This window comes from Anabrus simplex, chromosome 1 (genome assembly GCF_040414725.1).
Source record: "Anabrus simplex isolate iqAnaSimp1 chromosome 1, ASM4041472v1, whole genome shotgun sequence".
Taxonomy (NCBI): Eukaryota; Metazoa; Arthropoda; class Insecta; order Orthoptera; family Tettigoniidae; genus Anabrus; species Anabrus simplex.
In genome coordinates, this window is record NC_090265.1 from 1,302,752,468 (window position 1) to 1,302,774,827 (window position 22,360).

Here is a 22,360-nt window from a genome sequence, read left to right on the forward strand (position 1 = left end):
TTCATAAAGTGAACTTGTATTTTCTTCGAGTGTGGGAGAACGAATTCTTCCGAGTATTCTCAAGTGGACTTGCAATATTTCGAGTGTTAAGGAACATTTTCTAAGTCTTCATAATTGAACTTACAATATTTACGGGTGTTCGAGACTGGAACTTTTCCAATTATTCATGAAATGGACTTGTATTATTTACGTGTGTTAAACTCATAATTGGACTTGTATTATTTACGTATGTTAAACAACGAATTCTTCATAAATTGAACCTGCAATACTTGCGAGTGTTAAGAGACTCATTCCTCTAATAAACAGTGATTTACAAACTTTGATAGTGATGATCACTGAATGTGCTCAAAGTTCCCGTAAGCATAAATTTGTGATTTTGCCGGTACTGGTTCAAAGACTTATAAACTTTGCCGGTGATGAACTCTAACTTTGGATACTTGATTATCTAAGTTTTTATTACTTATAGCTGGTCTTACATTCAACGTCTTTAAAACATAAATTTAGGATCTCACCTGTGTTTATTCAAAGACTTTGATACCTTGCCAGTGATAGACTATACATTTATTCATGTGGATGGACTTGTGTTTTTCGTCCATGTTCATTCAAAGACTTGTACATTCGCCAGTGTTGATTCAAAGACTTATAAATTTCGCCAGTGATAGACTGTAAATTTATTCATGTGGATGGACTTGTGTTTTTCGTACATGTTCACTCGACTTGTACATTCGCCAGTGTTGATTCAAAACTTTATAAATTTCGTCTGTGATGAACTTTAAATCTATTCAGATTTTCATGTGGATGGACTTATGTTTTTCGTCCGTGTTCATTCAAAGACTTGTACCTTCGCCAGTGGTGAACTTTAAATTTGGTCATAGTTTCATGAGAAGGGACTTGGGTTTTTTTTGCCAGTATTTATTCAGAGACGAAGACTTTTGCTAGTGGTGAACTCTGAAATTATTTTCCTCGTATACAGAGACATATCATTTTTACGAGTGTTAAATTTTGAATGTCTTGATGAATAATAACTAGTGACTTCGCTAATAGGTTAATCACCCAAGGTTTTTATGAACTCAGATTTATCAGTACTGCGAGTGACCTTGGAGACATCAACCCTCTCAGTCACATTGGACTGAGGTAGTAAATGATTATCTCAACATCACCAGGATCATCGGGGTTCAACCTGGGCCTCGAAAGTTCGAGGCATCTCTACCTTCTACCAACCCAGACAGTCCAGCCGCTTCTGTACGGAGTCCCTGGAATCTTCTGGAGCGTGATCCAACCTGCCCGGCTTGGTGAGCTGGAGAATCCGAGCCATATTATAGGACTATGTGGAAGACAACTTATATCTACCTGGAGGTGATGTGCAATTTCATGTCTTATATGAATAAACTCATGTTCAGTCAAAGTCAAAGTTTTCTTGTAGATAGGACCCTACCTCCTGTACCGAGCCCTAGCTACTAGTCACCCAGTTTTTGCCCTGAGAACTATATACTTGCTTACTTTAAAATATAATCTGACAGTCGGGCTCTTTTATCGGTACTGTATGTATGTATGTATGTATGTATGTATGAATACGAAGTAAATATCTAAATAAGTAGAAATATAATTAAATAAACATCTACTTCCAATGATTAGATCTGCATGCAAAATACCATTCTGAGTATGACACAATGTTAATTCTTCACCCGTTCAAAATTTTAATTTTGTTTTATGAGGGAATTTATTGACTTATCCCTGTCCTTGAATCTTTTAATCATTTTAGGAATGCAAAATCTGTCAATTACTAACAAAGAGGCGTGACAGTTAACAGTACGAACAATTTCAGTTATATTCGCAGTTACACATTTAATCAGATAGTATACACTATAGCGGTTCCTTAAACATATCTAGAGTTCTGAAAATCGCTGTAGGGCCGATGACCTTATATGTTAGGCCCCTTTAAACAACAAGCACAACGAAACCGCAGTACTTACAAAACCCGGAGTCTCACATTATGTTCATCCGTACAACCTCCACCTCCTATTTCAATGTTATCAGTCAGCCGCTCGGTGATATTCTCCATATTGAACTCATGATCCAATAATGATCGTTTATTTTTATCTTGCAACTATGTCACGAGAGAACGATTAATCAAGAGACATTGAGAGAGAGTCCACTAATCTAAAAATATGCACATTGGACGTAGGCCGCCATGTGCCATGTGCAGATATAACCAGAGACATGGATGATATCGCTAAATTCCCTCCAAAGTAACATTACATTTCAACACTGGGTACACTACAATGTTCATATGGTCAAGCTAATTTGCTGGATGGACTTAAGACGCTCGCTAACAATAGTTTTTGTCAATGGATACTGAACTGGTTCTAGAACACCAAATTCAATGGTGCTACAGACCTTGGTCTCCCGATCGACAGAGATCTTCCATGAGGTTTAGGGTACTAGGTCACCTATTTATAATCAGTACGCCTTCAATAATTACGTATTCTGAACGTACAATCTATCGTCTTCAAGACGGTTCGATCGTCAAGTGGAGCAGCGACAATGAACCTGTATGCCCAAACTACAGTTCTACAGTCTACTGGGACCCTTCATATGAAAAAAAGTAGAGTTCCCATTAGTGTGACACTAGCTAGGCTATGTGCAATAATTCATTGCCAACATTTTGTGAATGTTGTCCTTAAGCCACAAATTATCGCAGTGGTATAATAAAAATCTAAATACCACTTTCAGGATATCGAAATAATAGGGATAATTGTCGTAGCTCGCGGTACCATACCTCGTCACTTCGTCGCCACATGGAAGCGCTTCCAACTCCCAATGGAGTTAAATTTTGACATTTTCTTTAATTAAATGATATGTACAGAAAATCTGATATGTTTTACTTTGTTCTTAGCGACAGCCTGTAAATACAGCAGGTCTTTCCAAAATAAATAGAAATTATATCGTTGTACAAATTAAATATTTATGTTGGCTTAATTTATTAATCTACTAGTTTACCTACTATCAGATGTACGTTTTCAGATGTGATGAGGTAGAGCCTAACATCGTATATTGATTCCAGAATCATCGGACACAATCTGAAATCTGTTGACTCTAAGTAACGTGCTTTATTTATTGTTAACATTTATATTTATTTGCGAATTTGTCCTCCTGGTGCCCAACACTTATGTCATATCTTATTCGGTCACAGCCGGGGGCTTGTTCCATTGACAGATTTGTCATTTACAAGCTCATTTCTGCTTCATAAATAATCACAAAGTTCCACAATATGAAAAATGCATTCTATAAAGGAATTAACTGTGTCATTTCATGAAGAATAATTTACAAACACAAGTACTTCTGAAATCAATACAATTCCCACAAGAGTTTAGAGGACTGCTAAAATACTACACGTGGGTATTGTAAAGCAAAGCAAAGTCATCTCCGTACAGGCCACGAAGGCCCTTGGAGGGGTGGAAGGTAAAGGCTTCCACTATCCGTAACTTCGGCACTTGATGGGGTAGAGTGGTTAGCTCTACGCCCGGCCGCCTTTGCCCCCAGGAATTAACCTGATACTCATTTTCGGTGTAGGCTGAGTGAACCTCAGGGCCATATGCACTTCCAGAAATGGAAATCTCATTTCTTAAATTTTACGACTTCCTGACGTGGGTATTGTATCTATAAAATACTATATCAATATTATGGTTATTAAATACAATATTTGTGTTTGTACTTATATTTAGGAGTGCCGAAACTGAGCACATTTTGAAAATTTGATTTACTGGCATTGTACGATATTCTACATGACTCATCTGGTGAAGAGGTTAATGACAGAAGAAAGGAACGTTTAGAGTATTTCGAATCTTTTTTTTTTTTTTTTTTTTTTTTTTTTTTTTTGTTATTTGCTTTACGTCGCACCGACTCAGATAGGTCTTATGGCGCATTTGCCTGATGTGAAAATGGGAAACCACGGAAAACCATCTTCAGGGCTGCCGACAGTGGGGGTCGATATTTCGAATCAAAGATTCATAATATCTATAAAAATACAAGCTCTTTTAGATTAAATATAACATTTTTTAAAACTAACGTTATGGTACCATAGAGCTCTCTCGTCCAAAGAACAGCTGTGTATGTTCCATCATTGGTTTGTAAATTATGGACACTTGCTTGCTTTCAACACATCACATAACATCTTTCCTATCTTTAAAAGAACTGAGAATTTTGATTGTTTAGCAATCCTGTTTGTTTACATTTGAACAGCAAAGATTGCACCAGCCATAGGAGTGTTTAATATACCGGGTGGTACAGCTGCCTCTATTTTTTCCTAAACATATACAACCATCTAGGAATTAAATGCCTCTTAGTCCTATCTTGCGCAAAATATTACAGCAAGTTTATGTGCAGTTACTCCGATATAGACTCCCCAGCACAATGCAAAAACAGTACAAGAGGCAGTAAGTGAGACCCATCTCAAAAACACTGTACAATTTTATGTAGAGCGGAGTCCAAAACTCAAGTCATTTTTAGGAAATCTTACTATACTGTACAAACCACAACCACTCCTTTAGCTGTAGGTACAGAACTGCGCACCTGATTGGTTTAACAGGCTATTTTCTTTTGACAGAAAAGGGTGGCCACAATATCGTAGAAAACGTGATAGGTCAGGACCAATTACAACCATGTAAATTCACCGCCATTTTGTATAGTCTCATCACACCGAAATTAATAGAAACGCGTTTTTCACAGTATTTAATAATGTATGGCACGCAAATGCTGTACAGCTGATGTGATAGCTTACGCCATGTAATTACTACCGTCAACGCGTTCAATAAAGTCATAAAACTGGACCATAAGGCTGTAACACATCAGTAACTTTACGAAGCGAGAACTTCCGCTCACGTCGTGAATACAGAGTTGTAAGAGCTGGACATTCAAGCAAGAAGTAGCTGCGCGGAATTAGGCATGATAAATGCACGTGGTCCGCCTGTGTGGTGTAGTGGTTAGCGTGATTAGCTGCCACCCCCGGAGGCCCGGGTTCGATTCCCGACTCTGCCATGAAATTTGAAAGAGTGCGACGAGAGCTGGAACGGTGTCCACTCAGCCTCGGGAGGTCAACTGAGCAGAGGTGGATTCGATTCCCAGCTCAGCCATCCTCGAAGTGGTTTTCTGTGGTTTCCCACTTCTCCTCCAGGCAAATGCCGGGATGGTACCTAACGTAAGGCCACTGCCGCTTCTTTCCCTCTTCCTTGTCTATCCCTTCCATTCTTCCCATCCCCCGCCAAGGCCTCTGTTCAGCATATTAGGTGAGGCCGCCTGGGCGAGGTAATGGTTATCCTCCCCAGTTGTATCCCCAACCCAGAGTCTGAAGCTCCAGGACACTGCCCTTGAGGCGGTAGAGGTGGGATCCCTCGCTGAGTCCGAGGGAAAAGCCAACCATGGAGGGAAAGCAGATTGAGATAAAAAAAGGAAAGAAAGAAAGAAAGAAAGAAAGAAAGAAAGATGTACGTGGATAAGGTACAGGGAGCAGTGAGGGTTCGAAACCCTATTTTCTATTTTTTCGCACACTTCCATGCATCCTGTACGAAGACTTGACTTTCCTGAAGTCTCAGATATTTTTCTGAGGAAGTTATAATAAACAGACATAATAATTATCGCCACGTAAGCACGACTACGGACAAATTTATTGTGAATAACACCTGAAACATAACGCTGGACTCATTTAACCAAGTAACCAACGTCCGCCTCTGTGGTGTACTGGTTAATGTGATTAGCTGCCACCCCCGGAGGCCCGGGTTCGATTCCCGGCTCTGTCACGAAATTTGAAAAGTGGTACGAGGGTTGGAACGGGGTCCACTCAGCCTCGGGAGGTCAACTGAGTAGAGGTGGGTTCGATTCCCACCTCAGCCATCCTAGAAGTGGTTTTCCGTGGTTTCCCACTTCTCCACCAGGCAAATGCCGGGATGGTACCTAACTTAAGGCCACGGCCTCTTCCTTCCCTCATCCTTGTCTATCCCTTCCAATCTTCCCATCCGCCTCCAAGGCCCCTGTTGAGCTTAGCAGGTGAGGCCGCCTGGGTGAGGTACTGTCATCCTCCCCAATTGTATCCCCCGACCCAGAGTCTGAAGCTCCAGGACACTGCCCTTGAAGCGGTAGAGGTGGGATCCCTCGCTCAGTCCGAGGGAGAAGCCAGCCCTGGAGTGTAAGCAGATTAAGAAAGTAAGAATAGATACACACTCGACTCGTAGAGAATGGTTGCAACTATCTGGGCTTAAGTGAGACATGATTCTTTAGCACGCTGTGGTGTTTGCAGCAAGGTAAACCTTTCTGCACATTCGAGTTCAGAACATTTAACATACAAGATCAGTTTCGAAGCGAGAGTGTAGATTATTCCATTAGTACAGAGATACGAGACCTATTATTCGTTGCCTGGAGTGGCTACATGGTGCTAATCGCAGCCAGCATGTGATTTTTTCCGACGGATTCACAGTTCCAATCTAGCTGCGACCTTTTCATTTTTATCTTTATACTCTTAAGGCATTCGTAGTTAAGGTTTAACTTCGTGAATTCTCCGAAGTCACTTTTCACCTTTAGATGGAAAGCATAAATCAGAAAGGAATAAATATGTGACTTGTATATGCCAAACGGCTACAACGAATGAAGCGCACTGCACTTATTGTCAGTACTATGACACACCCATTCAAGCAAACAACTGCGCACGTTTAACTCATGTGTAGGGCACATGAAACAGCACATAGTAATCTTTACAGCAAAGTGCAGGCAGGTTCCACGACATACGCTGCAGCAAGTAAGAATGACTCTTCCCTAACGTACTCAGATATGAATTAACGAAGGGGAAGGTCATTTTGAACGTTAGCTTCATTAATCGAAAGACCATGCACAAGCCCATTGCACCACTGTCGGTAACAGCTTATTTTACTGCAAATAGCTCTTTAATTAAGATCTACTTAGAAATGAACGCAACAGAGCACCTGCAACATGAGAACCGATCATGATTTAGATTTGTCTTCAACATGGCGACAAACACAATCATTTAACAACGAAATAAGATAATCGTCCTATATCAGACTCGAGCCGCCGACTAACGGATACCGATTTCCTCCTCTTACTTCAAGCACGTTCGGCTATCACGAGCTGTCGTTTGCTAGCGTGATATGAACACTACTTATAGTCATTCAACCATCATATTCTCTGTACATGAAGTTTGTGTGATAGAGAATGTTCAAGATTCTTTACAATAAATCGGTATTGTATCGTTAATGCTCATTTCGTTGACACGAATAAAAGAAGAATATAGAGCGTAGTAAGACCAGACATCGCTGTGAGCAGCCAAGGTCAATGTGTTTAGGTTAGGCTATAATCTGTGGGTTACATAAAACTGAATGAATAGCGGCAACTGTATCACTCGGTATAACTCACCATTGAGGTTATGATGACACTACAGTACTGAATGCAGCAGCAGTAATAATCAGCTGTCTTGTTAAGAATGTTCACAAGCACATACAATTCACAAGCGCCAACTTTTGTTTTGTGAAACAGAAATTAATCCATTTGTAATTTGTAAATTGTGAACTCGCAACTTGTGATTTGTAATTTGTAACTTTTATGAAATAGGCCCCAGATAGCACTTCATGTCGAATGGTCATCTCGATAGTCCCCACTGTCACAAATATCAGTTTAATTGACAGAAGTCGGTACCTTTTGGACAAAATCACTTCTTTATTGTACTCTACATAGTCTTAAACAGGGGTGGATGATCTAGATGCCAGGGCCCTTTAAACAACAAGCATCATCATCCTCAGTTTTAAACATGTATGAAATTGGAATAGAACTTAGGAACTAACACATATCAATTCACAACACTTACCACGCTGTTAAATTATATTTGGAACATTAAAAGATATGCAAATTTAATTTCCTGGTATATTTATTTATTTATTTATTTATTTATTTATTTATTTACAAAGAGTCTATACAGAGCTCTCCTCCAACTTATACCCTGTGCTGTTAGTAGCGAACAAATCAAATATAATGTACAATTATAAACAAGCTGGGATAGGTATAGTGGGCTCTCCACGCAATGATCACTCCCCGGTGGAGCCTGGTGTTTACCATAAATTCCGCGATTGCCAGGGAATCGCGAGGAAACTCACGATAATAATAAGAGTTTGTAATAATAGCTCCCTCCTGCAGTGATAAGTGTTGGATGGAGCCTGGCGATTAACAAAATAATAAATTGTAGTAGGTATAGCGGGCCCTCCATGCAATGTCACTGCGCGTTGGCGTCTGGTGGTTACCAGATATTCGGCGATTGCCATAATTTCCTGGTATATAAAATGCTAACTGTAGCTAACCCGTGCTTCGCTACTGATTAACAATGTTTCAGCGTTTTGTAATTTTTGAGGAGTGACTGAACTTGGGCCTACTTAACACTTCCGCACACAATTTCATGTCCCTATTACACTAACAGCAGTACCCGTCGTTGATGCGACAATTACTTTGCGTGTGCATGATCATATTTTTTGTCCACCTCTTATGTTATTTTCCAGTTTCTGAGGCGCATAAGTCAACATACCTCTCCCTATCCCTTGTCATGACGTATTCGCTTCCTTGCTGTCTGCGGCCCTTCGCAGTTTTGTATTGTTTTGTATTATTTTTTATCTTGATTTGAACTCTTCCTTTTAGTATAAAATAAAGCCGAGTACCGGTTGTACTGACGTGCACAAAGCCTTTGAAACATTGCGGAAACGATCTCCATAGCAGCTCTGTTTACAGTCTATAGTTACCGGCTCTTGAACTTAAAACGTGTACACTATTCCCACTGATATTTCCTTTATTTGTGGCTGTATGGTAAAAGGTATAGAACAAAAATACCATGAGCTATTCTTTTTCCTTTTCGTACAATTTGCTTTACGTCTCACCGACACAGGTAGATCTTATGGCGGCGTGGTATACAGAAAGGCTGGGAGTGCGAAGGAAGTGGCCGTGGCCTTAATTAGGGTACAGCCCAAGCATTTTCCTGGTTTGCAAATGGGAAACCATGGAAAACCATATTCAGGGCTGCTGACAGTGGGGTTCTAACCCACTATCTTCCGGATGTAAGCTCACAGCTGCGCGAACCTAACAGCACGGCCAACTCGCCCGGTAACTATTTTCTTGTAAAATCATCTGTTAGGGTGATAAAGCGATTTTAATGCTGTAGAATCCTTCTGAAAGACCCTCTCCTCCCGAAAGGTTTTGAACAACGTAAAGCTAAGGTCTGACTCAGTCTTATTCCAAAGTGAAATACTAAGTTTCATTAAAATCAATCAATCCATCCATCCATCCATCCATCCATCCATCCATCCATCCATCCATCCATCCATCCATCCATCCATCCATCCATCCATCCATCCATCCATCCATCCATCCATCCATCCATCCATTTTCCCATGAAGGTGTGACAGACACCGTCAAACTGAGCTTGATGTAGGCCATTACAGTGACGTCAGTATTCTTGTCAAAATACAATATTGACAGAATCCAAGGTCGCGTTTAAAAGCAATGCTATCATATGAAATGTTCGACCAAATGAAAAACGGCACAGTTTCTCATTTTTCACGAATATTACTACACTGGTTTTCTATTTATGCCAAGTTCCAGAGATGAACCAGGTGAATGGCATGCTAAGAAAAAGGAAGCCATCTATCACAGTAATAGTCTGGCAGGCTGTTACGCACAGTAATACCATCTCTAAGAGGCCAGTGATAGCAGAAGAGACAAAACACTTTACAACAAAAATAGTCAATGCAATGTTACTGTTGACCATTCTTGTGAACTTTCGATATTGTAGGTCTTCACGTCTAGTTTTCTTCTGACTGTGATATTAAGGCATCGAATGTAAAGTCCTTCTTTTTCCTTTCATTACGTTACTTCACGACTTGTTATCATTTAGAATCATCTTTACAACGTTCCTTGCCGATATGGGCTGATGAGTACGTTGTTTTTCATCTTAAGTCAACCATGACAAAAATCACCGCAATCACCAGTTAACATGATTCAACAATATTTCCATGTCAACGATGCCCGTCGTTGGCATGGAATAAGCAACAAAATTCTAACTTATGAATATCTCTGTTATAATAGCTGGTACGGCAAAAGTGTATTAGATAAAAATTATCAAAAATTGCGCATTTTCTGAGTTCACAAGAACCTCGTTTATCCGCATTAAATGGAACCGGAACTGATCCGGAGTATTAAAAATCCGGATAATCCGGAAAAACTAAAAAATAAATACAGTACATGTTATATAATATGTCAACATACAGTAATACCTTTAATTGCACTAAAATAATGTGTGAGTTTTTATGTTTTACATTTGTATAGCGTTTGCGCGCAGCACGATCATGAAGTCGTTTTACTAACATGAGTTCTGCCGGTGTGGTTTCAGTCTGTGATTTTTTTTTTATAGTTGCTTTACGTCGCACCGATACAGATAGGTCATATGGGGACGATGGGACAGGGAAGGTCTAGGAGTGGGAAGGAAGCGACGGTGGCCTTAATTAAGGTACAGCCTCAGCATTTGCCTGGTGTGAGAATGGGAAACCACGGAAAATCATTTTCAGGGCTGCCGACAGTGGGGTTCGAACCTATTATCTCCCGAATACTGGACACTGGCCGCACTTAAGCGGCTGCAGCCATCGAGCTCGGTGTCTGTGATTCTAAATAGGCAATCAGTTTGTCCAGCTGCATTGTTGCCTCTCCATGACTTATTGTTTCTTCTCCTGGAGCGCCGGTTTCATTTTCAAATTCCCCATCACTCTCGTCATTACCTGCCAAGGCTGTCATTATGCCGTAGCCTGAATTGCAGTCATTTTTCAACCAGTCATTTACGTCGTTCACATCTTCGTCCGAGCATCCGGGAATGCGTGCAAATGTGTCAAGGAACTCAGAAAAGTCTACGGTTCCCCCATTCTCAATTCCAGGCGAATGCCGGGATTGTACCTTTGATAGACCGCGGCCGACTTACTTCCAATTCCTGTCCTTAACTATCCTTGGCGGAGAAGACATTCTAGAAGAATCGACCCCGTAAAAGAAATACTGTACACGTAACAATAAATTTGTATTATTTTCGATCCGGATAAACTGGAGATCCGGATTAATGAGGGCCGGATAAACGAGGTTCTTGTGTAGTATTTATCTATAGGATCACTAATAACATCGATATTTTAGTCATCTCGTGGTTTGGCGATCATATCGACTGAGGAAAAAAGTCTAAATTCATGAATAACTATGCCATCGCAGCCGGTACGGTAAATAATAATATGTAATAATAATAATGTTATTTGCTTTACGTCCCACTAACTGCTTTTACGGTCTTCGGAGACGCCGAGGTGCCGGAATTTAGTACCGCAGGAGTTCTTTTACGTGCCAGTAAATCTAACGACACGAGGGTGTCGTATTTGAGCACCTTCAAATACCACCGGACTGAGCCAGGATGGAACCTGCCGAGTTGGGGTTAGAAGGCCAGCGCCTTAACCGTCTGAGCCACTCAGCCCGGCAATAATAATATGAAATGATTGTCCACTGAATAAAATGTCATAATATTACAAAGTACATTCGCGATGTGCCTGGCGTGTATTTATCTCATCTTTCGTAAACAGGCATAAATGATCCACTAGATGGCAGTAACACAAGTTTTAGCTATCTTTACGAACTCGTTTGCTACAGATAAGCAATCAGAGGTAATCTGTGCGTGCAAAAGCATACTGTTGGGGCAGGCCATTAGAGCGCCATTCTGTCTAACTCCAAAATAGTTGTTTACTCTTGAGAATGCACACTGTACCCTCTAATTAGTGAAATCTTGAACTGTGCATTTATGTCTGTACCTTGCACAGGAAGAATTGCCACAAATAAGGTGTTAGAGGTTTTACACCAGATGTTTTCATCACGTGAAGTACGTAACGAGTAAAGAGGAATACTGCGAACACTATTTTCAGTTTGATGAAGAAGTTGAAGACACCACTATCTCTTAAATCCTGGAGTATGAAGAACTAATACAAATGCCTTCCGATGAAACTACTGATGTCGAGTTTATTTATGAGCCTTTAAATGATGATGTAGCCAACTACTATGTTCTTTTCGATTAGTTCTACTTTTATTCTTGTGAGACAGGAAGCCATAATTTTAAATTACCTTTCGATTATATCAAGAAGGTCACTAAAGCTAAGGGAAGGGCTAGTCATTGAAAAGAAGCACGCATAAATTCAGGAGAATCTCGTTATCAGAGATATTATGAACAACAAACTCAAGGTTGTATTGCAGCACTTGTGGTCTAATTTTCAAGAGGCGAGGGATAATCTAATTATCAAGCGGAGGGCGCGCACGAAAGCTAGAGCGCTTGGATTGACTGATTTCAAAGTTGGATCTACGTGGATTTCGAATTTTAAAGCAGTTCGTAAGATTGTTAGTCGCAAATTTACACATTGTAACTAACAAACATGTTCAATCGTAAGAGAGATTTAGAACTCTTCGATTGGGTCTTCCACTGATTTCACTGACAAAGCAGTTCGTAATTGTTTATCAGCTGAAATTCTGAATTCCGAAATATCTGGATTTAATTATGAAGTGAAGTAAGCAAGTGAAGTACACGTACAGCTGGGACCCTTAAATGTGAATGAGTTGCCTGAGCCATTAGTCCAATTAAACACTGGAGCAGAGCAGGTGTACTTTTAAAGTAAGTTAATATGAATTTTCTTCGCATTTCTTATAATTTCCGGGAAAATAATGTTTCTCTTCTTCTGACACACACTTTTGAGGGTTTGAGTGTAATGTCCTTACTTTGAACAAAGGAAAGAAAGCCACAAGATGCCGGAAGCTGTACCATTTAATTCGATAACTGTTACATTCGTGTGTGATTCAAGGCGCCCTCTTACACTCTCTCATGTTCTTTAACATTCGCAGTAACCAAGTACAAACCATACAGACTACAGTACAACTGACTCCGCTTCAGTTTGAAGACAGTACACTAGCGTCGCTTATGAGTCTACCTTATTTTGAATGTCTGCGGTTGGCAAGGAACATGAATAGATTAAACAAACGACGAAACAATAACAGGAATACACACGGCATGAAAGTTCAAGATACTGCACTAATATAATACAGTATAACAGAAATACAGTAGTTTTACCTCTCGCTCAGTTACAGCCTTCCTGATTCTTAATATTCTCCAAGTTGTTATGACAAATTTTAGCGATATGTCCTGGAAACATACTGTTCGGTAGAGAACCGTTTCATGAAGCCAATATTGCTTTCGAGTACGCGCGTGTTTAGGAAGTGGTTTGAACGAAATCTACATGAAGTTTTTATATTTTATATAATGAGTAATTTTATGGAATTAATTATGAAGCCACGCCAAGATTGGATCAACCTTGATGGACAGATTGTCGCTAAGACTTTCGGAAAACTACAGAAACAGTTTATCTGAGGATGTAAAAAGGCTGGTGGAAAGTGAGTGTTTGCCATTATAATGAAAACTGCTCAACTTGATTGTGAATGGCAGTAGGTAAGTGGGCCGGCCATCATAAAGAAAAGTCGTCAACTCGATTGTGACTGGCAGTACACACGGAGGACTGCCATTACAATAACAATTCTCCAACTCGGTTTTCACGCGAGAAACGACGTATGGTGACCTCCCGGTTGTGTTTGTGGGTAATGCCAAGAACTATGCGATTTAATAAAATCTTACTCACAACCTGTACACTACTTCACCTAGAATTCTGTACACAATGTAGAATTCCGTAGTGAAGCACGGTTCCATTAGCTATATAAATAGGAAAGCTATCAGTTACAGAAATTTCATTGCCCTCGGATGATGATTATTATAACAATCATCTACAGCACCAAAGAAAATTTATAGAGAGGTACGTCCATTGTCTGCATATAAATTTCACTTTCATTTTATGTAGTTATCTTCGATTTACATACTAGTTAGAATTCTACGTTCAACAAATATCATAATTTTTTATTTTTTAAGCATATGGCTTTTAGTGCCAATAGTGTCGGAGGACATGTTCAGTTCGCCTGCTGCAGATCTTTCCATCTGACTCCCATGGCCGACCTGCGCGCGTGGGTGTCAGTTGAAGATAAGAAAGTTAGAGAGAGGGTGAAACCCGGTGTCGGCACATAGCCTACTCCTGTCGGATAACATCAAGGAGTCATCCCAAGGCATAACAACTCCATCATCATCACAATCATCATCAACAGCTTCATTTGCCCTCATTCCATATGAACAGTGTCCGACTCGTTGGCTGAACGGTCAGCGTACTGGCCTTCGGTTCAGAGGGTCCCGGGTTCGATTCCCGGCCGGGTCGGGGATTTTAACCTTAATTGGTTAATTCCAATGGCACGGGAGCTGGGTATATGTGTTGTGTTCATCATCATTTCATCCTCATCACGACGCGCAGGTCGCCTACGGGAGTCAAAGAGAAAGACCTGCACCTGGCGAGCCGAACTCGTCCTGGGATATCCCGGCACTAAAAGCCATACGACATTTCATTTCATATGAACAGGGTGGAGACGTCTGGAACTGAATCCAGACTTTTGGCATGCAGTTTAGTGATTAGGAATGGCATATCTCCACCTCTCCTACCCTGTCCACCAACATTCGGATGGTGACCTTTTCTCCATCAACGGGACTCGAACCGACTAACCATGGTGTCAGACAATTGAAGAATTGACGGCTTAACAATCACGACCTCCGGATGGGCATAGTATGATGAATCCATGTTACCAACAGCACTGAGTGAAAATAAATCCTCCAATTATGAGACTGCTTATCGCAATTCAATGATGATAAATGTTCAGCCAGAGGCTGGTTGGATCCTCAACAGAAAACCATCGGCTATTACAGATGGCCTAGGAAATGGGGAAAGAGGTAGTTTCGAGTTTGTTTCCTTACCGAACCGGGAGTTAATACATATCAGTCTGCCAAGCCCACTGAAATGCATGCACCAACCGACCCTATGAACAAACCTTTCACACCATTAGTAGCAGGGAATGACACTACTAGAATCGCATATACGTCAGTCATCTTCATGCTGTCAAAACCAAGGGACTGAGGCAGATCAATGAAAGAAACAAATTTATTCTAGCTCATACCCGAAAATAGATTTCAATATGAACACTACGTTATGCCAACAAAGGCAGCACAATTCAATAACCTTTCACCGCAATTATAGCTATAAAACGTTTAAAATGTTTCCAATTACAACTATAACTAGAATTGTATAGGAGTTTCTGAGTATATGAAAATACTGTTCCCCTCCCTTATTGCGCACTGAGTTGCTGGCAAAATTCCTATCCTTAGATATACCGTCACTGCTTTTTATCTTTCCAGAAAAAAAAAAAAAAAAAAAGAAACTATAGTCCGGTTGTATGAATATTTCGATAATAATTATATACAGAAGAAGTGAAATTGTCCGCCTCTGCGGTGTAGTGGTTAGCTTGATTAGCTTCCACCCCGCAGGCCCGGGTTCGATTCCCGGCTCTGCCACGAAATCTGCAAAGTGGTACGAGGGCTAGAACGGGGTCCACTTAGCCTCGGGAGATCAACTGTTTAGAGGGAGGTTCGATTACCTCCTCAGCCATCGAAGTGGTTTTCCGTGGTTTCACACTTCGTTTTTCTTAAAGTTGCTTTACGTCACACCGACTCAGATAGGTCTTACGGCGGCGATGGGGCAGGAAAGCCTAGGAGTGGGAAGAAAGTGGCCGTGGCCTTAATTAAGGTACAGCCCCAGCAATTGCCGGGTGTGAAAATGGGAAACCACGGAAAACCATCTTCTGAGCTGTCGACAGTGGGATTCGAACCCACTATCTCCAGAATACTGGATACTGCCGCACTTGCGACTGCAGCTATCGAGCTCGGTATTTCCCACTTCTCCTTCAGACAAATGCCGGGACGGTAACTAACTTAAAGGCCACTGCTGTTCCCCTCCCTCTTCCTTCTAAATCTCCTCCAATCTTCCCATCCCCCCTATAAGGCCCCTGTTCAGCATAGCAGATGACGCCGCGTGGGCGAGGTCCTCCTCCCCAGTTGTATCCCCAACCCAAAGTCTGACGCTTCAGAACTCTGCTCTTGAGGCGGTTGAGGTGGAATTCATCGCTGAGTCCGAGGAGAAAACCAACCCTGGAGTTTAAACAGATTAAGAAAGAAAGAAAGAAAGAAAGAAAGAAAGAAAGAAAGAAAGAAAGAAAGAAAGAAGTGGAATTGCTTTTGAATACGTATCATGAGTTTAATGGGATTTTCCATTTTTAGATTTACCACAAAGAACAAAGCGAAATTGGAAACTAATTGGACATTCCAGGAGTGATCAAAATATATGCTTATTCTCTGGAGTTGGTACTAGAAAATTTCTAAATATTACTGCGTTTTAGAAGGAAAATTATAGGTCGAAAATGATTTGAATTGTTGCGGTATAAAATCTTTTTCTTCTCTTCTTCTTTTGTTACCGCTTTTTCCCCACACCTTTGGGGTCGTGGGTGCAAACTGTGTCGCACATATGGATTTGGCCCTGTTTTGCGACCGGATGCCCTTCCTTACGCCAACCCTACATGGAGGGATGCAATCACTATTGCGTGTTTATGTGGTGGTTGGTAGTGTGGTATGTTGTCTGAATATGATGAGAGTGTTGGGACAGACAAATACACCCAGTCCCTGAGCCAGAAGAATTAATCAGAACTGATTAAACCCACGACCCGGCCGGGAATCGAACCCGGGACCCTCTGAAACGAAGGCCAGTACTCTGATCATTCAGCCAACGAGTCGGACTGTAGCGGTATAAAATATGAAGGGTAAAACAGGATATCATACAATGGAGAACTGTTGGGATTCGAAAATTAATACTTTTCAAATAGCAACCGTGCCACCTATTGTAAGAAATACAGACTGAGTCTGTCAATTACATAGTGATAATGATGGTCCAAAATTTTCAGGTTCATGAATATTGTAATTGTGACTTAGTGTGTTTGTGATTTCTATAAGGCATTGTTATGACTAAATCGACATGATCGGCTACTGGTTACTTGGTTACTTGTTGAGTAAGTACAGACTTCCGACCTATGAACGAACTGTGAACTATTAGATTAATTTGAATTTTGGTGTTTATTGATAGGCTACATGGTTTTCACTATTATCGTGTTTGTTTATTGTAAAAGTGTATATTTATTCCTAATTAATTTATATAACATATATATTTATTTTCTTAATTTTAGTGGGACGTAAAATCAACTTCTTCTTCTTCTCCTTCTTTATCTGTTTACCCTCCAGGGTCGGTTTTTCCCTTGGACTCAGAGCGAGGGATCCCACCTCTACCGCTTCAAGGGCAGTGTCCTGGAGCGTCAGATTCTGCGTCGGGATACAAGTGGGGAGGATGACCAGTATCTCGCCCAGGCGGCCGCACCTGCTATGCTGAACAGGGGCCTTGCGCCGGGATGCGAAGATTGGAAGGGATAGACAAGGAAGAGGGAAGGAAGCGGCCGTGGCCTCAAGTTAGGTACCATCGTGGCATTTTCCTGGAGGAGAAGTTTTGGAAACCACGGAAAACCACTTCCAGGATGGCTGAGGTGGGAATCGAACTCACCTCGAACTGACCTCCGGGGCTGAGTGGACCCCGTTCCAGCCCTCGTACCACTTTTCAAATTTTGTGGCTGAGCCGGGAATCGAACCCGAGCCTCCGGGGATGGCAGCTCATCACACCAACCACTACATCACACAGGCGGACTGTAAAATCAACAACATTGAAATTTTCGTAATTAAGTGTAGGTATCGAAGATCATTGGTGAAACAGACCACATAAGGTTGCAACATGCTTTAGTCAAAGCCGAAATTTTCTTGAAATAAAATTGACTACCATCTTCCGATTTCCTGCATATAATAAGTGAACATTATCTCGGAATATATATAAAAAATGCCATAATTTGCTTTCACATTAGTGCGACTATAACATAGGGATATTTAGATAATTAACGCTCGCTAGGATTTTTTTAGTTTAATTGACTCTATATTTACCACCTTCTCCTCTACAGCTGAAATAAAATCGACAAAATTTGATTACATGACATTAATTAGCTTCTAGTTGTCAATAATGAGTAACCGGTCGATGACAGAGTAGAGTTAGTACCTGTTTGAACTGCCGGATGGCGCCATTGATGCGTAAGGAGTCCGCCGCGATGCCCGCGATGCCATCCCCTGGTTCCCTCAGTTGACGGAGAGAGGCGCTGGGTTGCGTCGCGGGACTGCCGTGCATGTGGTGTAGACAGTGGCCGCTGCATAGCGGCGCTGCGGAAGCCTCCGGCTGAGAGCTCTGCCGGATGATGCGGGAACTATAGGGGGAGGTTGTCAGCAGCAATTGCGGCGGGCGCGTGGTCGGACACGCTCCGCACGAGCAGGCATGATGATGGTGGTGGAGCCCAATAGAGCGCACGCTCTCCCGCGACACAGAACGCGCCAGCGGCTGCAGGGAGTGAGAGTCACGCCGCTCGCACCGGCAGCGAGAATGGGCATGCGGTAGTAAGTGGTAACCAGCCGAAGAAGAGGTGCGAAGGCGGCAAGCAGCAGCGGCTGCGGGATGGTTATGGTGACAATCACCATGACTGACACTGCCTCCAGCACCATCTAGACGACAATGCAGTTCGATGTCGGGCACGGAGCGCGTGCTGTTTTCCTCCAGACACGGGGGTGCGCCAGTGCTGTCCTGGCTGCCACCCAGCCCACCCGAACTAGACAGCTGAGGACCATGGCCATGGTGTGGGCTCGCCACGAGGTACGTGGTGCACTCCTGACGTGTCAACACAGGTTTGCTTACGTTGTTACTACTGCTGCTGGAAGTGACGGCGACTGTAGTACTTGGCACCACCGTCACTGACGGGGTACGAACCAGAAGGCTCGCCGTCTCATCTCCACTACCGTAGCCGGAGTTGGCAACGGTCTCTGAAGGCGGGGCGCTGGTCTCAGCGCTCATGACGACTCCATGGGTCAGGTCATCTTGTGCTGTAACAATGAAAGCCATGATTAGCTGTATGTCAATTTTAATTGGAATTTAACAGACAACATATATTTTGAAATATTTCATGATAAAGAGCGAATACAACAGTCTACTTTCTCATTAAATAAACATACGAGATATACCAGAACATGTTTCAAAAAATCCATTTAAACGACAGGAATTACTGGTTTATTACGATTATTAAATGCATATATTGGAGTAGGGAGTTTTGAGATACAGGATTAGACGGTGACACAAATTTTTGCGTATTCGGTTTGAATGTCTATGAGTTTTCATTTCAGCTTTAATTCGATGTCACCTGTCAGTTACATAATGATGATGAAGGTCGTCTTGGTTAAGCTGATGATGATAATAATAATAATAATAATAATAATAATAATAATAATAATAATAATAATAATAATAATAATAATTGGTTACCGGGCAAGTTGGCCGTCCGGTTAGGGACGCGCAGCTATGAGTTTGCATCCGGGAGATAGTGGGTTTGAGCCCCACTGTCGGCAGCCGTGGAGATGGTTTTCAGTGGTTTCTCACTTTAACACCAGACAAATGCTGGGCTGCGTCTCCTAGTCCTCTCACCCCCGAAGCAACAACGGAGGCGAACAACAGTATATTTTTTACCTGAACAATGAGATCACTGTGTAACGTAGATTATACTTTCTCATGTTCAAGTTTGGTATTTTAAGGATCCTTAAGTGCGAGAGACCCCATGCCATTAGATTCACGGCCAAGCTAAGGAGATAGTTAACAGAGCTAAATTTTGGTTTATCCGGCGTGTCATAAGATCGAAGGTACTACGTACAGAGATTATCATTAATATAATAATCGTAATACTTCTCCTTCTTCTACCGCTTTTCCCACACCTGTGGAGTTGCGGGTGCGAACTGTGGCGCACATGTAAAATTGGCCCTGTTTAACGGCCGGATGCCCTTCCTGACTCCAACCCTATGAGGGGCGATGTAATCACTATTGCGTGCTTTTTGTGGTGATTGATAGTGTAGTGTGTTGTCTTAGTATGAAGACGAAAGTGTTGGGACAAACACTCAGTCCCCGAGTCAGAAGAATTAATCAGACGCGATTAAAGTCCCCGAACCGATTCATTGGCAGAATGGTCGGCATTGAGGCCTTCGGTTCAGAGGGTCCCGGGTTCGAACTCTGAACAAGGCCTCAACGCTGACAATTCAGCCAAGGAGTCGGATGTAATTATTTAATTTACGCGATTGTTCCCCTTAAGGAGAGTGATTGAACTTGAATACATAATGTCATCTTCGGGCGCATTATAATAATAATAATAATAATAATAATAATAATAATAATAATAATAATAATAATAATTATTATTATTATTATTATTATTATATTAATAATTATATTAATAATTAATAATAATAATAATAATTAATTATATTAATAATTAATAATAATAATAATAATAATAATAATAATAATAATAATAATAATAATAATAATAATTATTATTATTATTATTATTATTATTATTATTATTATTATTATTATTATTGGCTCTTACGGCCCGCTAACTAGTTTTCTGGTATTCAAGTACCTTCAAAAACTACCAGACTGAGCCAGCATTCGATCCATCAGCCTGGGCTGAGAAAGTCGTCCGAGCCACTCGGTCAAATTATTATTATTATTATTATTATTATTATTATTATTATTATTATTATTATTATTATTATTATACAACTTGTTTAACGTCACACCGACACAGATAGTTCTTATGGTTACGATAGGATAGGGAAGACCTAGGATTGGGAAGGGAGCGACTATTGCACTTCGTCCGGTTCTTACAGGGGCTGCCCAAGCCAATTGATAGAACTGCATAATAACTTAACCCCATGACGCAACAACCCCGAAGGGCCTTGGCCTACGAAGCGACCGCAGCTCAGCCCGAAGGACTGCAGATTACGAGGTGTCGTGTGGTCAGCACGACGAATACTCACGGCCGTTATTCTTGGCTGTCTAGACCGGTAGAACTGCATAATATTTCGACATATTCTGAACTTCCAGTTGAAACTCGCAGCCAAGTTTTAGTGGCTGCCCATTTCATAGTGTGTAGATTATATCAGAGGAAGTTTAGGTAACTTGCTGCGATTTCTCAGCCAAGCTTCCAGTGTATGAGCATCTAATCACAAGAAAATTTGTGATAATATGTCTTGACTTTTACAGAGATACGGAAATAATAGTTAATTCCACTGAAAGTATAATAATATTTTTTATTTTTGTCTACTGTTTTTCAATGATTATTATAATAGCTGTAGCAACCCAGAGACTCTGTCTTCAGCTATATCGGGATGCGATCTTTGTTAGAGAACAGCACGCCTCTTTCAGAGTACCAACATTTCTTGAAATAATAGAATTCTTTGGCACCAGACACAAATGTGATTCCTTCCTGATTGTCGACGGTATCTAATTACATAACCTTGGAATGCAGAATTTCGAATATCTTGCCGATGAACGATTAGACAGAACAGAAAGCGGTTTTTTTCATTGCATGATTTCCACATTGAACGCACTTCCTTTTTCAAGCAGAAAAAAAGTACATTTTAGTGAATTAAAAACTTTTTTTGTATTCTACAATTTGCTTTACGTCGCACTGATACAGATAGGTCTTATGGCGACGATTGGATAGGAAAGGGCTAGGAGTGGAAATAAGCGATAGTGGCATTAGCATTAGTCTCGTATCCAAATCGAAAACTATGGAAAATGATCTTCACGGCTGCCGACAATGAGGTTAGAATTTTGTTTTGTTTTACGTCGTACGATTGGATTGGATAGGACTGGGCAGGAAGCGTCCGTGGCCTTCATTGCCTAGTATTTGTCTGGTGTAAAAATGGTCATCCAGTGAGAACCATCTTCAGGGCTAGCGACATTGGGGTTTGAATCCACCATCTCCCGAATGCAAGCTTACGGATATGTGGCCCATACCGCGCAGGAAACTCGCAGGAATTATTGGAATTATAAATTAATATCCGAAATCCAGTGTTATTGTTTACAGAGCACGACGAAGATTTGTGCTCACATTACATTACAATGGACTTTACATAAGCACACTGACAAACTGACAGATGATGAGAGTTATAAAGAATGGATGTATTTAAAGACCCGGTCGTGCGCAAAAGATCTTATTCAATATGAACTATTGTCCGCACAACATGAGACTTGCAGCGTTTATTCACGAGTAAAGCACCTTATCAGTCATATAAATATGGTTTCAGAAAGGTACATGAGTTATACATATGCCTATACTACGACTATGGATTCCTTTGGACTGGTTAATAGCTGCTAATGAAAAT

General features: G+C 41.1%; 1 protein-coding gene across 1 annotated transcript in view; it reads right to left on the reverse strand.

Moving 5' to 3' along the window:
- Positions 1-19,046, reverse strand: part of LOC136858781 (small conductance calcium-activated potassium channel protein) — a 421,579-nt gene extending 402,533 nt beyond the window's left edge. Inside the window, exon 1 of the mRNA XM_068225744.1 lies at positions 18,159-19,046. Coding sequence (XP_068081845.1) covers positions 18,159-19,046 — 888 coding nt within the window. The remainder of the gene's footprint in view (positions 1-18,158) is intronic.
- Positions 19,047-22,360: the final 3,314 nt, after the last annotated feature.